General features: G+C 38.8%; 2 protein-coding genes across 3 annotated transcripts in view; both read left to right on the top strand.

The window, feature by feature from the left end:
• Prkar2b (protein kinase cAMP-dependent type II regulatory subunit beta) overlaps window positions 1-3,885 on the top strand; it is a 98,624-nt gene extending 94,739 nt beyond the window's left edge. Inside the window, exon 11 of the mRNA XM_059279459.1 lies at window positions 1,367-3,885. Within this exon, the coding sequence (XP_059135442.1) occupies window positions 1,367-1,500 (134 nt within the window). The 3' untranslated portion in view covers window positions 1,501-3,885. The remainder of the gene's footprint in view (window positions 1-1,366) is intronic.
• A 10,923-nt stretch (window positions 3,886-14,808) lies between these two features.
• Window positions 14,809-18,433, top strand: part of Hbp1 (HMG-box transcription factor 1) — a 30,049-nt gene continuing 26,424 nt past the window's right edge. Inside the window, exon 1 of one of the 2 annotated variants that reach the window (XM_059279454.1) lies at window positions 14,809-15,167. In XM_059279454.1, the coding sequence (XP_059135437.1) occupies window positions 15,087-15,167 (81 nt within the window). In that variant the 5' untranslated portion in view covers window positions 14,809-15,086. Of the gene's footprint in view, window positions 15,168-15,197; window positions 15,306-18,433 lie in introns of those variants that run through there. The other variant, XM_059279458.1, reaches the window with a different exon arrangement.

The following is an 18,433-nucleotide window of genomic DNA, read 5'->3' as shown; positions in this document are numbered from 1 at the left end:
TTTTACTCCTTCAGCTGAAGAAAAACATACAGTGTCTGCTTCACTTAACGTGATTTTTTCCAAGCTTTGTTTTTCTGCAAATGTTACAATATATTTTTCTTTATGGCTGAGTAACACTGCGTTGTGTATATACATTTACTTTTTCCATTTGTTGATGGACACTTAGGCTGATCACATAACTTAGCTATTGTAAATAGTGCTGTAGTATACACGGGCAGGTGGATATCTCTCTTGTATGCTTCTGACTTTGAATCCTTCGGACATATGCTTAGGAGGGTAGCACCTGGAGAAACTGGTGGGTCTAGTTCTATTTAATAAGGAATTTATATACCAATTTGCTAGTGCCTACACTAATCTGTAATCTCATCCCCTGTGGACAAGGCTTCCCTTCTTCAAGAGGCCTTGCCAACTTCTGTTGTTTCCCGATGTGGCCGCTTGACTGGGGTGAGATGGAAATCTTAATGTAGTTGTGATCTGCATTTCTCAGATGGCTGTTTTTATGTATTTATTGGTTACTTGTCTTGAGAAGTAGTTCATTTGCCTATTTAATGACTCAATACATACAGGCCACTTTTATTTTTTCTAATGTGCCTACTATACCATGCAGGAATGTCCATAAAGCCTTATAAACCCTACCTTATTTAATCTGTGCAAATTTGACAAAGAGATTTTAATATGTTAAGCAGTATATTATAACCTCAGTTTTAAAATGCATGAGACAGCCAGGTCTGGTGCCTCCTGCCTGTAATTCCAGCACCTGAAGTGGGATGATCATAAATTCAAGGCCAGTTTATTCAGAGTCAGTGTGAACTGCATAATCAGGCTGTCTCAAAACCAAAACATGCAAAATAGAAAATGCATGAGGCAGACAAGCAAAGTGATGCATGGATTGGTAGAGGCAGAAAAAAGCACTATGTTGATCATGATTTTGAATTGCATAGACAATGGTATAAAAGTGTATGAATCTTCACAGCATACCGTACACTCTGAGATAGGGTAAGAAACGCTCTTGCACCACTTTTGGGGGGGTTATGTTTATTTTTGAAAGCTCTGAGGCCGTGCCATGTTAGGTCTTCATTTCCTCAGCATGGGTCAGGCACCTCCCACCAACTTCGCCTCAGGTCTGTCATCTGTCAAAGCATCCCAGACTGTAACCAGAGAAGGTCCTGTTTCCTTTATGAAGTGGAACATTTTCACCTTTATTTTCTCTCATATTTTTATAATATCTATCTAAAAATTCTCTTGCATTGTTAATATATCAAAACTGTAAAATCATAGTAGAATATCATAGTAGAAAGGGATAGTTTAGGAATTTCTGAGTTATGCAAGGAATGGTATTTTAATTTATTTTTTTCTTTTCTCTTAGCCATGGATGTGCAAGCATTTGAAAGGCTTTTGGGACCTTGCATGGAAATTATGAAAAGGAACATCGCCACCTATGAAGAACAATTAGTTGCACTGTTTGGAACAAACATGGATATTGTCGAGCCCACTGCATGAAGCAAAAGTACAGAGCAGAAAGAGCATTAGTGAGACAGTTATGCCTAGTGGTTAGTCCACTGAGAATGTGTTTGTATAGATGCCAAGCATTTTCTGTGATTTCAGGTTTTTCCTTTTTTAAACAAAAATCATTTACAATGTATCAGTAAACAGTAGTGATTTAATAGTCAATAGGCTTTAACATCACTTTCTAATGGGTAGTTCATTAAAAAAACAACATATTCATAAAAATGACTTTCTATTCCATAAAATTATTTGACTGAAAGATTTATTCAAATGGTTATAATATATTGAAAGCATACATGTTTAAGAAGATAATTAAAAGATGTAATCATAGGCCAATATATGTGTTTGGATTATTCAAATATCAAGTTAGTGACTATCCCATTTAAGAGGGAAGTTGGTAGTGACTCATGCGATCTAGCATGGCATCACATTCTTTTTATAATTCATCATACAGTAAAATGTCAGTCATTTCATTTTCTGGCTTGATAAATTGTGTGTTAGCCTTGGCCTATTGGTGAAATGGTATGAAACATCATATGCAATTTTAAAATTTTTTATATTTTTGCAATAAAGTACATTTCGACTTCTTTGACAAATGTCAGTGAGTAGCCTACGTAATTGAGTGCTTTTGAGGCGTGGCAACTTAGTCATTATAATTGGGCAAAGAGTCTTTTGAGATGAAAGCATAAATGCATTTTTCTGTCGTCTTTTTTTTCCCCTCAAGACAAGGTTTCGCTGTGTAACCCTGGCTGTCCTGGAACTCACCCTGTAGATCATGCTGGCCTCAAACTCAGAGAGATCACGCCTGCATCTGCCTCTTGAGTGATGGGATTAAAGGTGTGTGCCACCACCGCCCAGCCCATAAATGCATTTCTCATCATCAAATATATAGTATCACTGCTTCCTTTTTTATTTTGCAACCCCTGTATTCTTTATAAATTGCTTCTTGACATTTAATGTGACAAAGATTTTTTTAAAAGCTATTTAAACTTAATCTGACATTTTTTTGTCCTCTGAATGTTCTGAATTTTATATTTAGAAAAAGGAAAACTTTCCTATTAAAAAATCATTTGGGATTCTTATCCACATGCCCATGGGATATTGCTTTGCACTTTATGGTCCAAATACTGCAGCTCTGTGCACATGTCTGTGCCCATGGCCATGTTTTATTTTTATTTTTATTTTTTTTGTGTGTGTTCTTCCTTGTCACCAACCAGCAAGCTCATTGATCATCAGCCAATCAAGTGTTTTATCTTTTCCAGCCTTCAAAAACTACCACCATGGTGGAAATAAGTTTGTATATAAGCAAAGCCATACACAATGATTAATGGAATTTCTGTCTACACTACATATCATTAGGCCTTGTCCTTAGCTTTAAATTCAACACAGAGTTAAAAGTACACAAAGTACAAAATTTTATTAGGTTTTCTTTGGTCACTTATATGCTTATTTTTATGCCAGATAACGATGAATTGTTATGTACAACCAAAGCAATATACTTTTACACGACTTTCAGGCCCCATGACCAAGTATCTAGAGACTAATTCTCACCAGTTATTCACCTTTAAATGGGTAATTTCATTTTGGGAAATGTGTTCTAAGGAACAGAGGATCTATATATGTGCAATTCATCTATGGCTGTTGTGATCTTATAAGGGAATGTTTATAGTCCTACTTGTACATGAAAACATGGCTAGAATGTTAATTGGATAATGCATAAACAAGTTAAAGTATGTAAACTATAGCTTTAGTCATGTTTTAAAATATTATTTTTGCAAAATCTGTCTTTAGGAAAAAGAGCTCTCTCTACATGAAGGTAACATGTTTTCAAAAGCCATGTGTTAAACAAGGAAAAATTCCAAAAACAGAAAAAAACAGAAAAAAGCCACCCAAGTTCCTGGTTCATCATTCTGTGTTCTTTATTCACTCACTATTCCGAGTTCTCTTCTGTTGCATTGCATAAGCTAATTGTTAATGTTCATGGAACAGTAAACAAATGCCTGTCAAATAAAGAACTCCAACCAAGGCTATAAATGCCAGTTACATTATTTTCAGTATTGTCGGTTATATTTAAAATTTCCTTATAATAAAGCACACTTTTATAATAAATGTTTTAAGCATTGTTTTCTTTATTGTGGCTTGTCTGGTGTATAAATGTAACAAAAATCATGAGATATGGCCTATGGAAATTATAATCCCATGGCATATAGCAGTAAGAAAGTATGGTTTTTGCATGACTGTAGGTCTCTGTAAGATTTTTAACTACTGGTTAAATTTTTAACTATTGTGGTATGTTGCACATTATTTTGGTCATTTAGAGTAACCAAATAACTGGGGAATTTATGTGTAAAACTTTCTAATTAAAACAGCTCAAATTTGGCTTGTGGATGTCTTTATTAAATCACCAATGAGGAATCTTACTACTTGGGAATTCCTTGATGAAGTTTCCACTCAAAGATGGCACCTCTTAAGTACACCTGTGGCTAGGAAAGTGTTGGGAATCTGTCCTGGAGAACAAGATTCTTCATTTTGTTTTAAGTAAGATTAGAAGGGTATTGTGTTTCTTGCTTACCAGTATGAATTAGGGCTTAGCCCCTATATTTTAACAAAAATACTACCTGCAATAGAAGTTGGATAAATATATTTGGGTTACTGTTAACATTGGCTACTAAGCCATGTAAAATGTTTTATGTGGAGAGTTTCAATGAAAGACTTGGGATTTTACTGAGAAGTGTAAGAGTCAGAAGTATGTGGAGTTGTCTTTATTTTCAGAGTATATTTAACAATACAGATAACTTCTTTAACAAATGTTATGATAAGATAACTTTCTGTGTTCTTAAAACACTGTAAGCGTGGAGAGATTGCTCTGGGCCTTTGTTAGGCAGCTGATGAGGAGCTCCTCATAGCTAAATAAAATGCTAACACTCCAGAGAGAGACAGGAGGAATGCTGGTTCCCAAAGTTAAGAGTGAGGTGAGGCACACACTAAAGGGAGAAAACTGTGTTAGGGATTTAGACAGTTTTACCTGTTCCAGAATAATTTTACAGGCAGTAAAACTGGCTAAACAAAGAAAAGTATAGTTGTATTCACAAATATTTTTTAAAATGTATTACCAGGCAGTGGTGGTGTATGCCTTTAATCCCAGCACTTGGGAGGCAGAGGCAGGCAGATCTCTTGAGTTAGAGGCCAGCCTGGTCTACAGAGCGAGTTCCAGGACAGCCAGAGATACACAGAGAAACCCTGTATCGGAAGGAAGAAAAAAAAAACTAAATAAATCCTATCATTGTAACTCATGAATTGTGAAAATGTAAGCCAAATATACTAGTTATTTTCAGAAGACCTGTGTACCCAGCAATAACCACAAGATTATCTCTGTTCAATTTGCATACCAAGGAGAATCCATTTTCACCAAGGCTGTGTAGTACGTCCATGGCGGAACTCATGAAGAATTGAGATTTCTTCCTTTCTTGTCAAAGTCTTGGCCTATAACCCAATTAATATCAGTTAAAAGCCTAGTCTTATATAATGTAGAGTCAATTTTGAGAGGAAAAATTTTTACTAACAAATGTGGGTCTTTATTTTTTGCATATGTTAAGTTTACAAACCTAAAACTTCCCTAGAAATCTTTAGTAAGCATCTGTCATCTAAATATGGTGAGCTCTGGTGATCTATGACACAGGATTTATCATTTATATTAAACTGAAGTGCCATTTTAGTGTGGTTTCTTCAGACTTTGATTTAACTATAGCCTGAATCTTGCCATTCTCTTAAATGTAAACATGACACTACAAAGTGGTATGTAGGTACATATGGAATATACACATAGGTGTACATACATTTACACACACATTGTTAGCACCATTTATAGTTGTGTCATAGTAGCATGTTAGTACATTTTTTACTTTTAACCGAAAACAAAAATGACCTTTTTTTCCCTATGCACAAGGAAAAGTTAAAAAACCAATAACAAGATGCACCTTAGTCAATTCCTGTCCCCTCCATTTGCTTTTCCTTAGTAGTTATATATTTATTTTAGTAGAATACAGCAAGTAAAACGACCCATGGTGAATGGGACACAGATGCCTTTCTAGAACCCCAATCTTCTCTATGAGCTCCCAAAATGTAGTTTCATCCATTGATTTATAAAGGAAGTCCTCTCTTAAATGGTGTAGGGATGAAGGTGTAGTGGTCCTAACCAGCCTAGCTTCCCCCTACCCAAAAAACTAAAATGTATGGGCTGATGAGATGGCCTGAGTCTAATCCCTAGGACCCACAGGTGTTAGGAATAAACCAGGCACATGAATGCGCACACCCAAACATGCGCACAAAAAAAAAATCTGCACAGATTGAGCAAACTGGGCAACATCTGGGTGTCCAGCTGCTAAGTTCTCAACACTGCATTGGCTGCAACCATCCTGATACAAAACCCTGAATTATCTCGATTACCTAATTTCGGCTTTTACAGACTTGGTCTTGCTATTTATAAAAAGCCAGCCTCAGGTGGCCCGGAACTTAACCATCCTTCTACCTCTGCCTCCTTAGTGCTTGGGTTATGGGGCTTTATCTGCCCTGCCTGATCTGACTTTTCTTTGGGAAATGCTGGGGATATAACCCCAGGGCAAGCACTCTACCACTTACTTTCATTTCCAGCCTGTAACATTTTATATTTAGTGTGAAAAGGCTTTAAAAGAAGAGAAATTTAGTCGAAATATTGAAGTTACTTTTAATCCTTCATCTTCCTTTTCTGTCCTAACTGGACGCCAACCTATGTCTTTCTGATCAATAAGAGAATCAACTGCATAACTAACTGCACTGGAAGTTTACCTGCCTCTTCTAGGCTAGCTTTCAATACAAGTGTACTTTACATGACTATATTCTTGAAATGTGAACAAATAATTTCTTTCCCCCAATCTTGAGACAGTCTCACTTTGCTGTTCTGTGCTCTCTTGGATTCAGGCCATCTTTCCACCTCAGCCTCCCAGCAGGTGGGACTATAGACAAGCGCCACTCACCTCCATCACAAATGACAATTTTAGGACAGGCATATTTTAATTATTTTAAGATAAGTGTCCATTATAAGAATACTGTTCTTTAAGTGTTCTTTAAAGTGCCACTAGAATATTGTCAACACTTCAAAACTTTAGAGAATTATGATCATCTATATGATGGTGGTAAGGTGTGATAATGAGATACATATTCTATTTGTATGATTGACATGGTGAAGGAGACAAAAACAGTATTTAACACAGCTAGAAGCTGAGTGTCTTATTAGAAATGCTTGGAACTAGAATAATTTAATTATTATATACTAACAGTATATAATAATATATATTATTATTAAATTATTTAAAGTTTATGATCTTTTTGGAATTTGGAGTATTTACATGCTTCAATCACCAAGCAGTGCTAATTTGAAGATGTGAGATCCAGAAAGTGCTGGAATCTGAAAAATGTTTGCGAGCTGACATAATGCTCAGAGTTTCAGCACTTAGGACTTGTTGGTTAATGGTGTTTAACATGTAATGGCTACACAGAGGAAGCAGCCTTTAAAGAACATAGAAAGTATTTTCAAAAGTCCATGTTCAAAACAGCACATGCCATATTAGAAATCCACACTGCTTATTTCCCCTTAACTTGTTATTCATTGTTTATCAGATACCTACTTAATTGCTTATTTGCCAGACAAAAAGATGGTTACAGAGATGGAGAGTGACAGGAAAGGAAGTGATGGGGTGGCTGTGAGAGAAGGGTGCACTGTTAATAAAAGTATTAGTTTATTAGCATAATACTATGAAAGCTGTGAACACATATACACAATAGTTTGTATAAGCTATTCCTATGATTTTAAACGTTCTTTATGAGACTTAATTATCCTTAAAATGAAGTACTTTTGGCTAGCAAATAAAAAATGTATACAGAACCTCCGAACAGAACCATCAAAAATATTGTAAGAACTTTAAGTAGGTCAGAAAAGAATTATCCATTCTAGAAAATTTTCCACGAAAGACATAAGAATTGTTATTTCAGCTTGAGTTTATAAACCATATGTGAGATGAAATTTTTTTTATTCACTACTCTCATTTCATTTATACCAAATTGAGCAAATCTGCAAGAACTTTTGAGAGCAAATAATACCAAAAGTAGCAGTCTCCTCTATTTTCTGAGGGTACTCAACTTTATTCTTCTAGCCCAGTGGTTCTCATTCTTCCTAATGCAAAGACCCTGTGATACAATTCCTCATATTGTGGTGACCCCCAATGATAAAATTATTATTTTTTCTTTTTTAAATTTTTTAAAAATTTATTTATTTATTCCCCTGGCCCCGGCCCCCCTCCCCTGCCACCAGAGCTGAGGACCAAACTCAGGGCCTTGCACTTGCTAGGCAAGTGCTCTACCACTGAGCTAAATCCCCAAACCTATTTATTTTTCTATTATCAGCTTGATACATTCTTATCCTAATAGTGAAATGTTTCACCAAGGCTTTCCCAGTAATTGAGTAAAACCAAAACTTATTATAAGCCACAGTCATCCTAGGGTGCCCTCTGCTATATAGCCTCCCTGGTTCTGTGGGATGCAGTCTGATTGTTCTTTGCTTTATATCTAGTATCCACTTATGAGTGAGTACATACCATGTTTGTCCTTCTGGGTTTGGGTTACCTCACTCAGGATGATATTTTCTAGTTCCATCCATTTGCCTGCAAATTTCATGCTGTCATTGTTTTTCTCTGCTGAGTAGTACTCCATTCTGTATATGTACCATATTTTTCTTAATCCATTCTTCAGTTGACGGGCATCTAGGTTGTTTCTAGGTTCTGGCTATTATGAATAGTGCTGCTATGAACATAGTTGAGGATGTACCTTTGTGGTATGATTGAGCATTCCTTGGTTATATGCCCAAGAGTGGTATGGCTGGGTCTTGAGGTAGATCAATTCCCAATTTTCTGAGAAATCGCCGTACTGATTTCCACAGTGGTTGTACAAGTTTGCACTCCCACCAACAGTGGAGGAGTGTTCCCTTTGCTTCACATCCTCTCCAACATTGACTGTCATCAGTGTTTTTGACCATAGCCATTCTGACAGGTGTAAGAGTCGTTTTGATTTGCATTTCTCTGATGATTAAGGACGTTGAGCATTTCTTTAAATGTCTTTCAGCCATTTGAGATTCTTCTTTTGAGAATTCTCTGTTTAGCTCTTTAGCCCACTTTTTAATTGGATTGTTCAGTATTTTGATGTCTGGTTTCTTGAGTTTGTTTGTTTGTTTGTTTTGGTTTTTTGAGACAGGGTTTCTCTGTGTAGCTTTGCGCCTTTCCTGGAACTCGCTTTGTAGACCAGGCTGGCCTCGAACTCACAGAGATCCGCCTGCCTCTGCCTCCCGAGTGATGGGATTAAAGGCGTGCGCCACCACTGCCCAGCTCTTGAGTTCTTTATATACTGTGGAGATCAGTCCTCTGTCAGATGTGGGGTTGGTGAAGATCTTTTCCCATTCTGTAGACTGTCATTTCATCTTATTGACTGTGTCTTTTGCCCTACAAAAGCTTCTCAGTTTCAAGAGGTCTCATTTATTAATTGTTCTCAGTGTCTTGTGCTGCTGGTGTTATATTTAGGAAGTGATCTCCTGTGCCAATGCGTTCAAGAGTACTTCCTACTTTCTCTTCTATTAAGTTTAGTGTAACTGGATTTATGTTAAGGTCTTTGATCCACTTGGACTTGAGTTTTGTGCATGGTGACAGATATGGATCTATCTTTAATTTTTTACATATTGATGTCCAGTTATGCCAGCACCATTTGTTGAAGATGCTTTCTTTTTTTCCATTGTATAGTTCTGGCTTCTTTGTCAAAAATCAGGTGTTCATATGTGCGTGGACTAATGTCAGGGTCTTCATTTCAATTCCATTGGTCTGTATGTCAGTTTTTATGCCAGTACCAAGCTGTTTTTATTACTATAACTCTATAATAGAGCTTGAGGTCAGGGATGGTGATGCCTCCAGAGGTTGCTTTATTATACAGGATTCTTTTAGCTATCCTGGGTCTTTTGTTTTTCCATATGAAGTTGAGTATTTTTCTTTCCAAGTCTGTGAAGAATATACTCTTTGAAGTTCTAGCAAGACAACAAAAGGAGATCAAGGGGATACAAATTGGAAAGGAAGAAGTCAAACTTTCACTATTTGCAGATGATATGATAGTATATATAAGTGACCTCAAAAATTCTACCAGGGAACTCCTATAGCTGATATCCTTCAGTAAAGTGGCAGGATACAAGATCAACTCAAAAAAATCAGTAGCCCTCCTATACACAAATAATAAAAGGTCTGAGAAAGAAGTCAGAGAAGCATCACCCTTTACAATAGCCACAAATAATATAAAATACCTTGGGATTACACTAACTAAACAACTGAAGGACTTGTTTGATAAAAACTTTAAATCTCTAAAGAAAGAAATTGAAGAAGATATCAGAAAATGGAAGGATCTCCCATGCTCATGGATAGGTAGGATTAACATAGTAAAAATGGCCATCTTACCAAAAGCAATATACAGATTCAATGCAATCCCCATCAAAATCCCAACACAATTCTTCACAGACTTGGAAAGATAAAATTATTTTTATTGCAACTTCTAACTGTAATTTTTCTACTGTTGTGAACCACAATGTAAACATCTGATATGCAGGATATTTGATATGTGATCCCCCAAAGGGGTCACGACTCACAGGTTGAGAATCACTGCTTTAGACTATTAGCGCTTAAAGTCCAAATGAAAATGAATACATACAACGGTTATAGACTCCCTGTAATCAAATTTCTCGTGACCATAGCAAGCTTAGCATCTAAATTTGAATCCCACTTTTCCTTACTTCCAGGACCTACGTCTCTCCCACATCCCCTATTTCAATTGGAGACACGAATAATCTCAGTTATGTAAGCAAGAAACCCAACAATCTTTCTTGCTTCATCTTCTGTTGTTTCTTCTTCCTGATGGATGTAAGGACAAGACCCTCACACATCAACTGCCAAAGGTCTTGCCATAAAGGTCATCTGAACAAAATCTAAACTTCTAGTTGCATCAAGGATATGCGGTACATAATGATTCAGTTCCACAATGATGCTCATTACCTTCTAGGCATTTCATTGCACGTGTTATAAGAATACTTTGAACTAAGTTAATTATAAAATAAACGTGTTTTCAAGCAGTAAGATTATATAGGGAGGCATTTGTGTGAGTTTAAATATTCTACCAAAAAGTTATCTGAAACTTTTGAACTATATGGTTTGGTCTTTTTCTCAGTTGTAGAATTTGTTGAACTGTTTGATAGTGAGAACAGTGATATCATGGAAATTCAAGTAGATGTCGTGTGGGCTTTCTCAGTTTTTGTTTGGCAGAGTAGTAATTGTTCAAGATATGGTGGAATCCAGGGAAATTACTTAATTTCACCTCTGAATAGATGAAATAAGTTCTAAGTAGAGTTTGTCTAATTTCTAAACTATTTTTAACCATCTTTAACCAACTAAAACTTGTTTATAACATGTAAATATTCAAACTGCTGATAATTTGATTTGAGATTTCCCCCCATATTTTTTATTATATATTTTATGCATGTGTACAGTATACATACTAAGCAAGAAGAGGTATTAAAATGATTTTTAATGTTAATCTTGTCATAAAAACATCTGAAGATGACTGGCTATGTATCTGTTTTAGTCAGAGCCTAACATATAAGGTTTTACTAAGGTCTTATTGGTCTTCATTTTTGGTTCTTGCACTGGCTACTTTTTTTGGTTGACCAAGAATTAATGATGTTCATGGTAAATATGCATAAGGTGCTAAGGTGCTCAGTCAGTTCCCCAAGGAAGTCAAAAGACAGGATTAAATATCTGCTAAAAGGTGGGGAAATTTTAATAATTACATTTATTTATCTATCATTAAACTACCCAGATTTAACTTATATTTAAAGATTTGGACAAAAGATAAAACATAACAAATTTAAATTGTATTGTTGTTAGTACAGGGAGTCAATAAAAAGTACTAAATATGCTATGGGATGTTCTATATGTTAAATGTGTTGCTCTGACTGGTTAATAAATAAAACACTGATTGGCCAGTAGCCAGGCAGAAAGTATAGGCAGGACAAGGAGAGAGGAGAGGTCTGGGAAGTGGAAGGCTGAGGCAGAGAGACGCTGCCAGCTGCCGCCATGAGAAGATGTTAAGATACCGGTAAGCCACGAGCCACGTGGCAACTTATAGATTAATAGAAATGGGTTGATTTAAGATATAAGAACAGTTAGCAAGAAGCTTGCCACGGCTATACAATTTATAAGTAATATAAGTCTCTGTGTGTTTACTTGGTTGGGTCTGAGCAGCTGAGGGACTGGTGGGTGAGAGAGATTTGTCCTGACCGTGGGCCAGGCAGAACCAGAAAAACTCTAGCTACACTAAATATATAAATGAATGGAAAAAAATCTATGGAGTCAGCAAGGGGTAAGACTTCATAATTAATGTACAGTATCTTTATCAGAGTCGAATTTATTCTTCCTACCCTGGTTACTTCCACCGTTAAGGCTTTCAAAACCTTATGCTTGTTTTCCCCTTCCTTTCTTTTTGTAACATTCAGGAAAGTCGGTGTTATAGTTTACATACTCAAGAGGGACAGATAAATCCATGGCTCATAGCTTGTGTTGATTTCATTTTTGGAAATTACAACTTTTTAGTTTCAAGAACATGCAAATCTTGCAGATATTAAATTTAAATGATTAAATATACTCCAAGGATAGAAAATAAATATTGGTATTTCAATTTTTTTTGAAGCATAAATATTTATATGTAACACTGGGTGGTGGTGGCGGCGCATAGCCTTTAATCCCAGCACTCGGGAGGCAGAGGCATGTGGCTCTCTGTGAGTTCAAGGCCAGCCTGGTCTACAAAGTGAGTTCCAGGACAGACTCCAAAACTACACAGAAAAACCCTGTCTAGAAAAACAAAAAACAAAAAACAAAACAAAACAAAATTTATTTGTAACAAAGGAGTTTGTGTACAATGTTGAAAATCTACAAAAATCTACAACTTCTTGTTAAATTCACATTTGCACTTCACCTTTTAAAAACAAACATTTATAATCATTATTTTATACAGATATAGGTATGTAAATACAACATCAAATTCAGTGGTCCTTCAGCATTTTCCACTTAATTTTTTTTAACATAAAAACAGGTTGTAATTCCAAAGTCCAGAGTTATTCGAAATTGGAAAATATTTTCTCTGTAGAAGATAGTAAAAATGATAACATTTCCCAATAAGCACCTTTAAGCCAAATAATAGCTGAATTATACATATAAATATTGATTAGATTCTGGGATACAGAAGAAACCTATCTTCATCTGTTCAGAGAGCTATGTTTTACTTAAGTTGTGTAAGTCAGATTCCTATTCATCTTCCCCTTCACTGTTTGATTTACAGCAGACATTTTTCTATAGGCTAATCCATAATCTAAAAAGATTTTAGCCTCCCCTCCTGAAAGTACACCCAGCATATCCTTTCATCAGCTTGATGTGGTACAAATTCTTATCCCAATAGTGAAATGTTTCACTAAAGCATGCCCAGTGATTGGGCAAAACCAAAATTTATTATAAGCCACAGTCATCCTAGGGCCCTCCCTGCTAGGTAGCCTCCCTGGATCTGTGGGTTGCAGTCTGATTGTCCTTTGCTTTATATCTAGTATCCACTTATGAGTGAGTACATATCATGTTTGTCCTTCTGAGTCTGGGTTACCTCACTCAGGGTGATATTTTCTAGTTCCATCCATTTTGGCATTTCTATTTTTAAATTATGGATCATGATCACTTTCCATTAAAAGAAAAAGAAAACAGCACGAAATGATTGAAACACAGTCATGCTTTTTGGAATCACTCTACAGTATCTGAAAGATGTAAATTAAAATCTTTTACTTTTTTATTTAGGGAGAAAATTAGGCATTCCTAATTGGGTTTCCTCTGAATTATTTTGAAGAAAATAGTGCTTGATCACTACTATATGTGAACACAGAATGTAAATCTCTGCTCACTTGAGAGGGCTATTTTAGAAACAGTTTCCATTTCAAGAGTCCAAATGTAGAACTCAAAGGAATTTGAAACTTTGTTTCAATCATATACAGGCAGTCTAATTTAATGATTCTCTTATGTAGCTTTTGGGTACATTTGAAAATTCAAGCAATGTGGCAGCTTTAAAGAAAGATGATTTCGAACTCTTCCCTAAATCGACTTTAGCAGAATTCTTACTCATTCCCTTCCTCTCGATTTTCAGCACATCTCTAATAATCAAAAGAAATAAAACCTAACCCATAGCCTAAATGACGAAACACTTCAGGTTCAAAGAAAAAAAAGCTCAATAATGCCTATAGAGATGCTTATAATGTGAATAGTAAAAATGCAATTACAGATTAGCTGCACCCAGCTGCTATGAGCAACCTCCTTTAATGGGAAGGTCACTAACTAAAGCAGAGAAGACATTCCCTGCTTCTGGTCAGACTGCCTTAGAAACGTGGGAAGAACCCCTAGTGGAAACAGAGTGGAAAGACAAGTTTTCTTTCTGAACCCTTTGGGCGGGAGACACAGTTAAAATATTCACCAAAGAAGTAATCCAGCAACTACGTAAGTCTGGACTTACCTATACCCCTTTGTGTAAACTTAAAAGAATGTAGGCCTATACGGAAATAACCGCTTCAAACGCCTCAATTTCAAAGCAATCATCCCTTTAACAGCTGTGTAAATTGTCTCATCCCTAAACCCTACAGTGCACGGCACTTGGCTGTGTCTCAATGCATCCGGGTCAAACTGAACATAATTGGTAAAATTTTCCCGAGTTGTGGGCGTGATGGGGCAAGGGTTGAGTCAAAGAATCTAACTCATCGGCTGCGGGAGGGCAGTCTTGAACCAACCTTTGTCATCCCCATAGTGCATGGGCCGTGATTCCTGAGTGATCAAGTCGCTGGTGTGCCTACACTGCTTCCGCTTGTGCAGTCATCTTCTTCCCCTCGCACTAAAACAATACCTTGGCCACCTGCCAAACTTTGAGCAGCAAGCGACTCTGGCTGTTTATGGCCTGGAATGGGTGGGTGCTTGACAGACTGAGGCTGCTCTGAGTGCTCCTGGAGGCCCAGAGGAAGAGAAGAGGCCCTAGCTCTAAAACACTCCTTTCCTCCGCCCCCTCCCTTTTGTCTGAGACACCAAAACAAACGAGCTGATACACGTGTCCCTATGACTCTTGTTTACTATCAAGACTGCGCTGTACGCGCACCTCTGGGATATGTAGTTCAAGCAGCTCCTCCCACCGGCAATTTCCTGAGCTAAGGAGCAAGGCTGAAACTACCAACCCACAATCCACTTCGAGAACAAAGTTTGGCTCCGGTCCCCAGCGTCTCGGCAGCAATCCAATCCAAAGCGTTTTCTGTAGTGATTGACAAGCCACCTTCTCCAGTAAACACAACAGAAAAGTCAATACATACCCGCCCACCGAGACGGGCCACGGCATTGACCAATGGAAAAGCGGAACCTTAGAATGGCAGTTCTTCAGACCAATTAAAGGCGAAAAAGATGAACGAAGGCTCAGCCCCCGGGGGCTTTAGGGGAGGGGGAAGACGAAGCTTGAAAGACTTGGTAATGGCGACTGGTTTGGTAAGTAGGAAAGTTTCGGTCGAGAAGTAAACGCTGCGGCGGGAGTCGCGGCGCGCACCAGGGAAGCGGGCGGCCTTCAGGGAATGCGCAGGCAAGCTGCTGGCGACGTTGTCGCGACCGGCGGCCCGCGTCGTGACGGTGTGTGGTCGCTGGGTTCCGGAGGGGTGGGGGCGGGTAAGGGAGGGGCTGGCCGCTCAAGCGGGGACCCTCGGGCTGCTGGGCGCGGGCCTCCCCGCGGCGAGCGTGCGGCCGGGCCTCCCCCGAGCTCTCTGGGGCTGGGCGGTCGCGGCGCCCAGGATCCCCGGGGGTGGGGGTGGGGGCGCCGGCCGAGGCCGCGCTCGGGCGCGCTCGCGGTGGGGGCCGGCGGGGAAGGGGCCGGGGCAGGGGAGGGGCCTGGCGTTCCGGAGGGCTCGGAAAGTTTGACTCGCCACTCCCAGCTGCGGGGCCGAGGGGCGGATACCGGCTGCGAGCCCAAGCGGGCTGGGGGCTCCAGGGAGGCGAAGCTGCCTCCGGGGCCCGGGCCGGGCGGGGGAGCTCGCAGAGCCGTCGGTCCCGGGGCTCATTGTTACGCAGTTCGAATGAATGGGCTGCGAGGCGCGTGCGCGGTGGGGCTGCGCCGAGGGGGAAAAACAAGCCTGGCGTCCAGGCTGTGGTCACATGATGGGGGGAGGGGAGGCAGCGATGAATGGCGAAAGAGGTGGGGGTGGACTTGGCCAGCTCCGGGCGGCGCTGCTCGGACTGACCCGGCGACGAGGCCTGCGGGCGAGGCCAGGCTCCTCCCTCTGCAGGCCGATTTAAACAAAACAAAAAGGAGTTCGGGCGAAGCGGGGTTTCGGAGTCTCGCTCCTCCGTGCTCCCTGCGCTGTGCACCCTGCAGTTCACCCTGGACTTTTCAGCTGGAGTCGTGTGAAAGCTCTGACAGCTGGGCGGGACACGTTTACTGGCGCATTGTACCTGATGCTGGGACTCAGTAGGGCTTAAGGAAACTTCAGCTTCTGGGGAGTGGGGTTTCAGGATGAGTTACGGTTTGAGAATTAGAATACTTTTAACATTTATAAATACTTTAGTATTCTTACTACAACAGTGATCTCGAGCTGTAATTCTGTGTTTTTGTTTCCGGCGTTCGACCTCTCGAGTTAACCCTCAGCTTTGTTTTGTAAACTGAGTATTGGGAAAATTTGAGTTACGTTCAAAAGAAACTTCATCAAGTTTTTGCCTTACCTGAGGGTTTTGAAGAAGAAATAGTTAAACGTTACTTCAACTCGACTAGTAAACTTAAGAATCTTTTTAACATTTAATTTTATAGCTCGCAGCTTAGTTTTATAAACCTAGTTGCTGTTTCTTCCTGGGAAAGCCCTTTGTTCATTTCCCAACTGTTAAAAAGGATGCCTTTTCAGTGTTTTTTGGTCATACCTTTCTCAGTTGTACTTAAACTCTCTTGAACACTATACCACCAAATTGTCTACTGTATTTTATCTCCGGACTCTCCCAGTGAAGCAGGCATATGGCGTGAACTTAGATACTGAGCCTGAAGGTTCTTTGGTGTGCATTACAAACTGTTTTGTGTATCGGTTGGAAATAAAGATATCAGTACTCTTTTAGTCACATAAATTATCTTCAGAAGTTACTCCCTAACAGTATTAACAAGGGCAGATATTTTATGTGTTTTAAATTTCACGGTATGTACTGAGAAGGGGAAAAGAAATCACAAAAATTAAAGTTAAACTGACAAATGCCTGTATATCAAACAATTAAGAAAATTTGAAACATTTTAACTTCCTGATGTCAGTAATTAATTATGTACTTTCATATTTTCATCTGTATTTGCTTTGCACGTCCAGTCACAATTCCTATTACGTTTTCACTATGAAAACTAGAAAAGCTTATTTTCAGCCATGTCTGTCAGTAATCTCAAGCACCTTGGGAGGAACAAGCAGAATGGGCCATGACCTCAGCTACATAGTGAGTTCCAGACCAGCCTGGACTACGTAAAACCGTATCTTTAAAAAAAGAGAGAGAGAGAGAGAGAGAGAGAGAGAGAGAGAAGAAGAAGAAGAAGAAGAAGAAGAAGAAGAGGAGGAGGAGGAGGAGGAGGAGGAGGAGGAGGAGGAGGAGGAGGAGGAAGAGGAGGAGGAGAAGAGAAAAGAAGAGAAAAGAAAGAGAAAATAAGAAAAATTTCCCTGTAATATGGTTTTAGAAAAATGTCATGGTCTTAATTGAACAAAGTTACCTGCCCTGAAGATTCTGAAGTCTTTATAGCCTAGGCTGGCCCTGGATTCTTGGCAGTCCTCCATCCTTAGCCATTAATGCTCCTCTAGAAAGCCCCTCCCCCCTTCTTTAGGCAGGGTCTCATACTGTAACTATATAGACCAGGCTGGAATGGAACCCACAGTGATCTTCCGGCCTCTTCCTCCGGAGTGCTGAGGTTTAAGTTTGCTGCCATGTCAGGACAAAAAAAAAAAAAAAAAGAAAGAAAAAAGCTCTTTTCACAGGTTGTAGAAATATGAAAATGTTTGAGTATAATCAAGTTAGAAACTAGGTTTCTTTCATATAAATTTTAGATTTCAACCATGCCTGGCCTGAAAGAGTTGTTGTAATAATATGAAAATGGTTAGGATTATAATTAGGTATAGGGAAATAGTTTCTTTCATATAAAATTTAGATGATTTCAAGTTTCTCATAAAAGAATGTTTCTTTAAGATTTTTTAATTTTATGTGTGTGGGTGTTTTGCCTGCCTGTATGTCTGTGTACCGTGTCCATGCAGTACCCAAGCCAGCCAGAAGAGGTAGTTGGAGTTAACAGACAGTAGTGACTTGATGTAGGTGATGGGAATTGAACCAGGGCCTCTGAAAGAGCAGTCAATGCTTTTAGCTGCTGGACCATTTCTTTAGCCTCCAGAATACCTTGCCTTAAATATTCTTTGAATTGACAGTATTGTTCACAGAAAGTTTTATGTGATCTATATTAGTATTTCATGTTGATTGAGCATGAAAATAATTTACTTTGACTTGATTTGCAATGTTCAGCAAAGGAAGAATGTGAGATATATTTTTATACCTGTAATAATTTTGAGGAGTGGGTAGGTTTAGTTCTATTGACAAATAAGGAAATAGGCGTCAGTGGTTAAAGTGTTGAGGAGCACAAGGGTGCTAAGTGGTAAGCTACAGTTGTGCAGCTTACCAAAACGAACCCACCATGTGGCGGCTTTTTTTTTTTTTTTTTTTTTTTTTTGTTTTGTTTTGTTTTTTTGAGACAGGGTTTCCCT

Source organism: Peromyscus eremicus, chromosome 14 (genome assembly GCF_949786415.1).
Source record: "Peromyscus eremicus chromosome 14, PerEre_H2_v1, whole genome shotgun sequence".
Taxonomy (NCBI): domain Eukaryota; kingdom Metazoa; phylum Chordata; class Mammalia; order Rodentia; family Cricetidae; genus Peromyscus; species Peromyscus eremicus.
The sequence above is the reverse complement of the archived record's forward strand: the minus strand, read 5'-3'. Positions and strand labels throughout refer to the sequence as shown.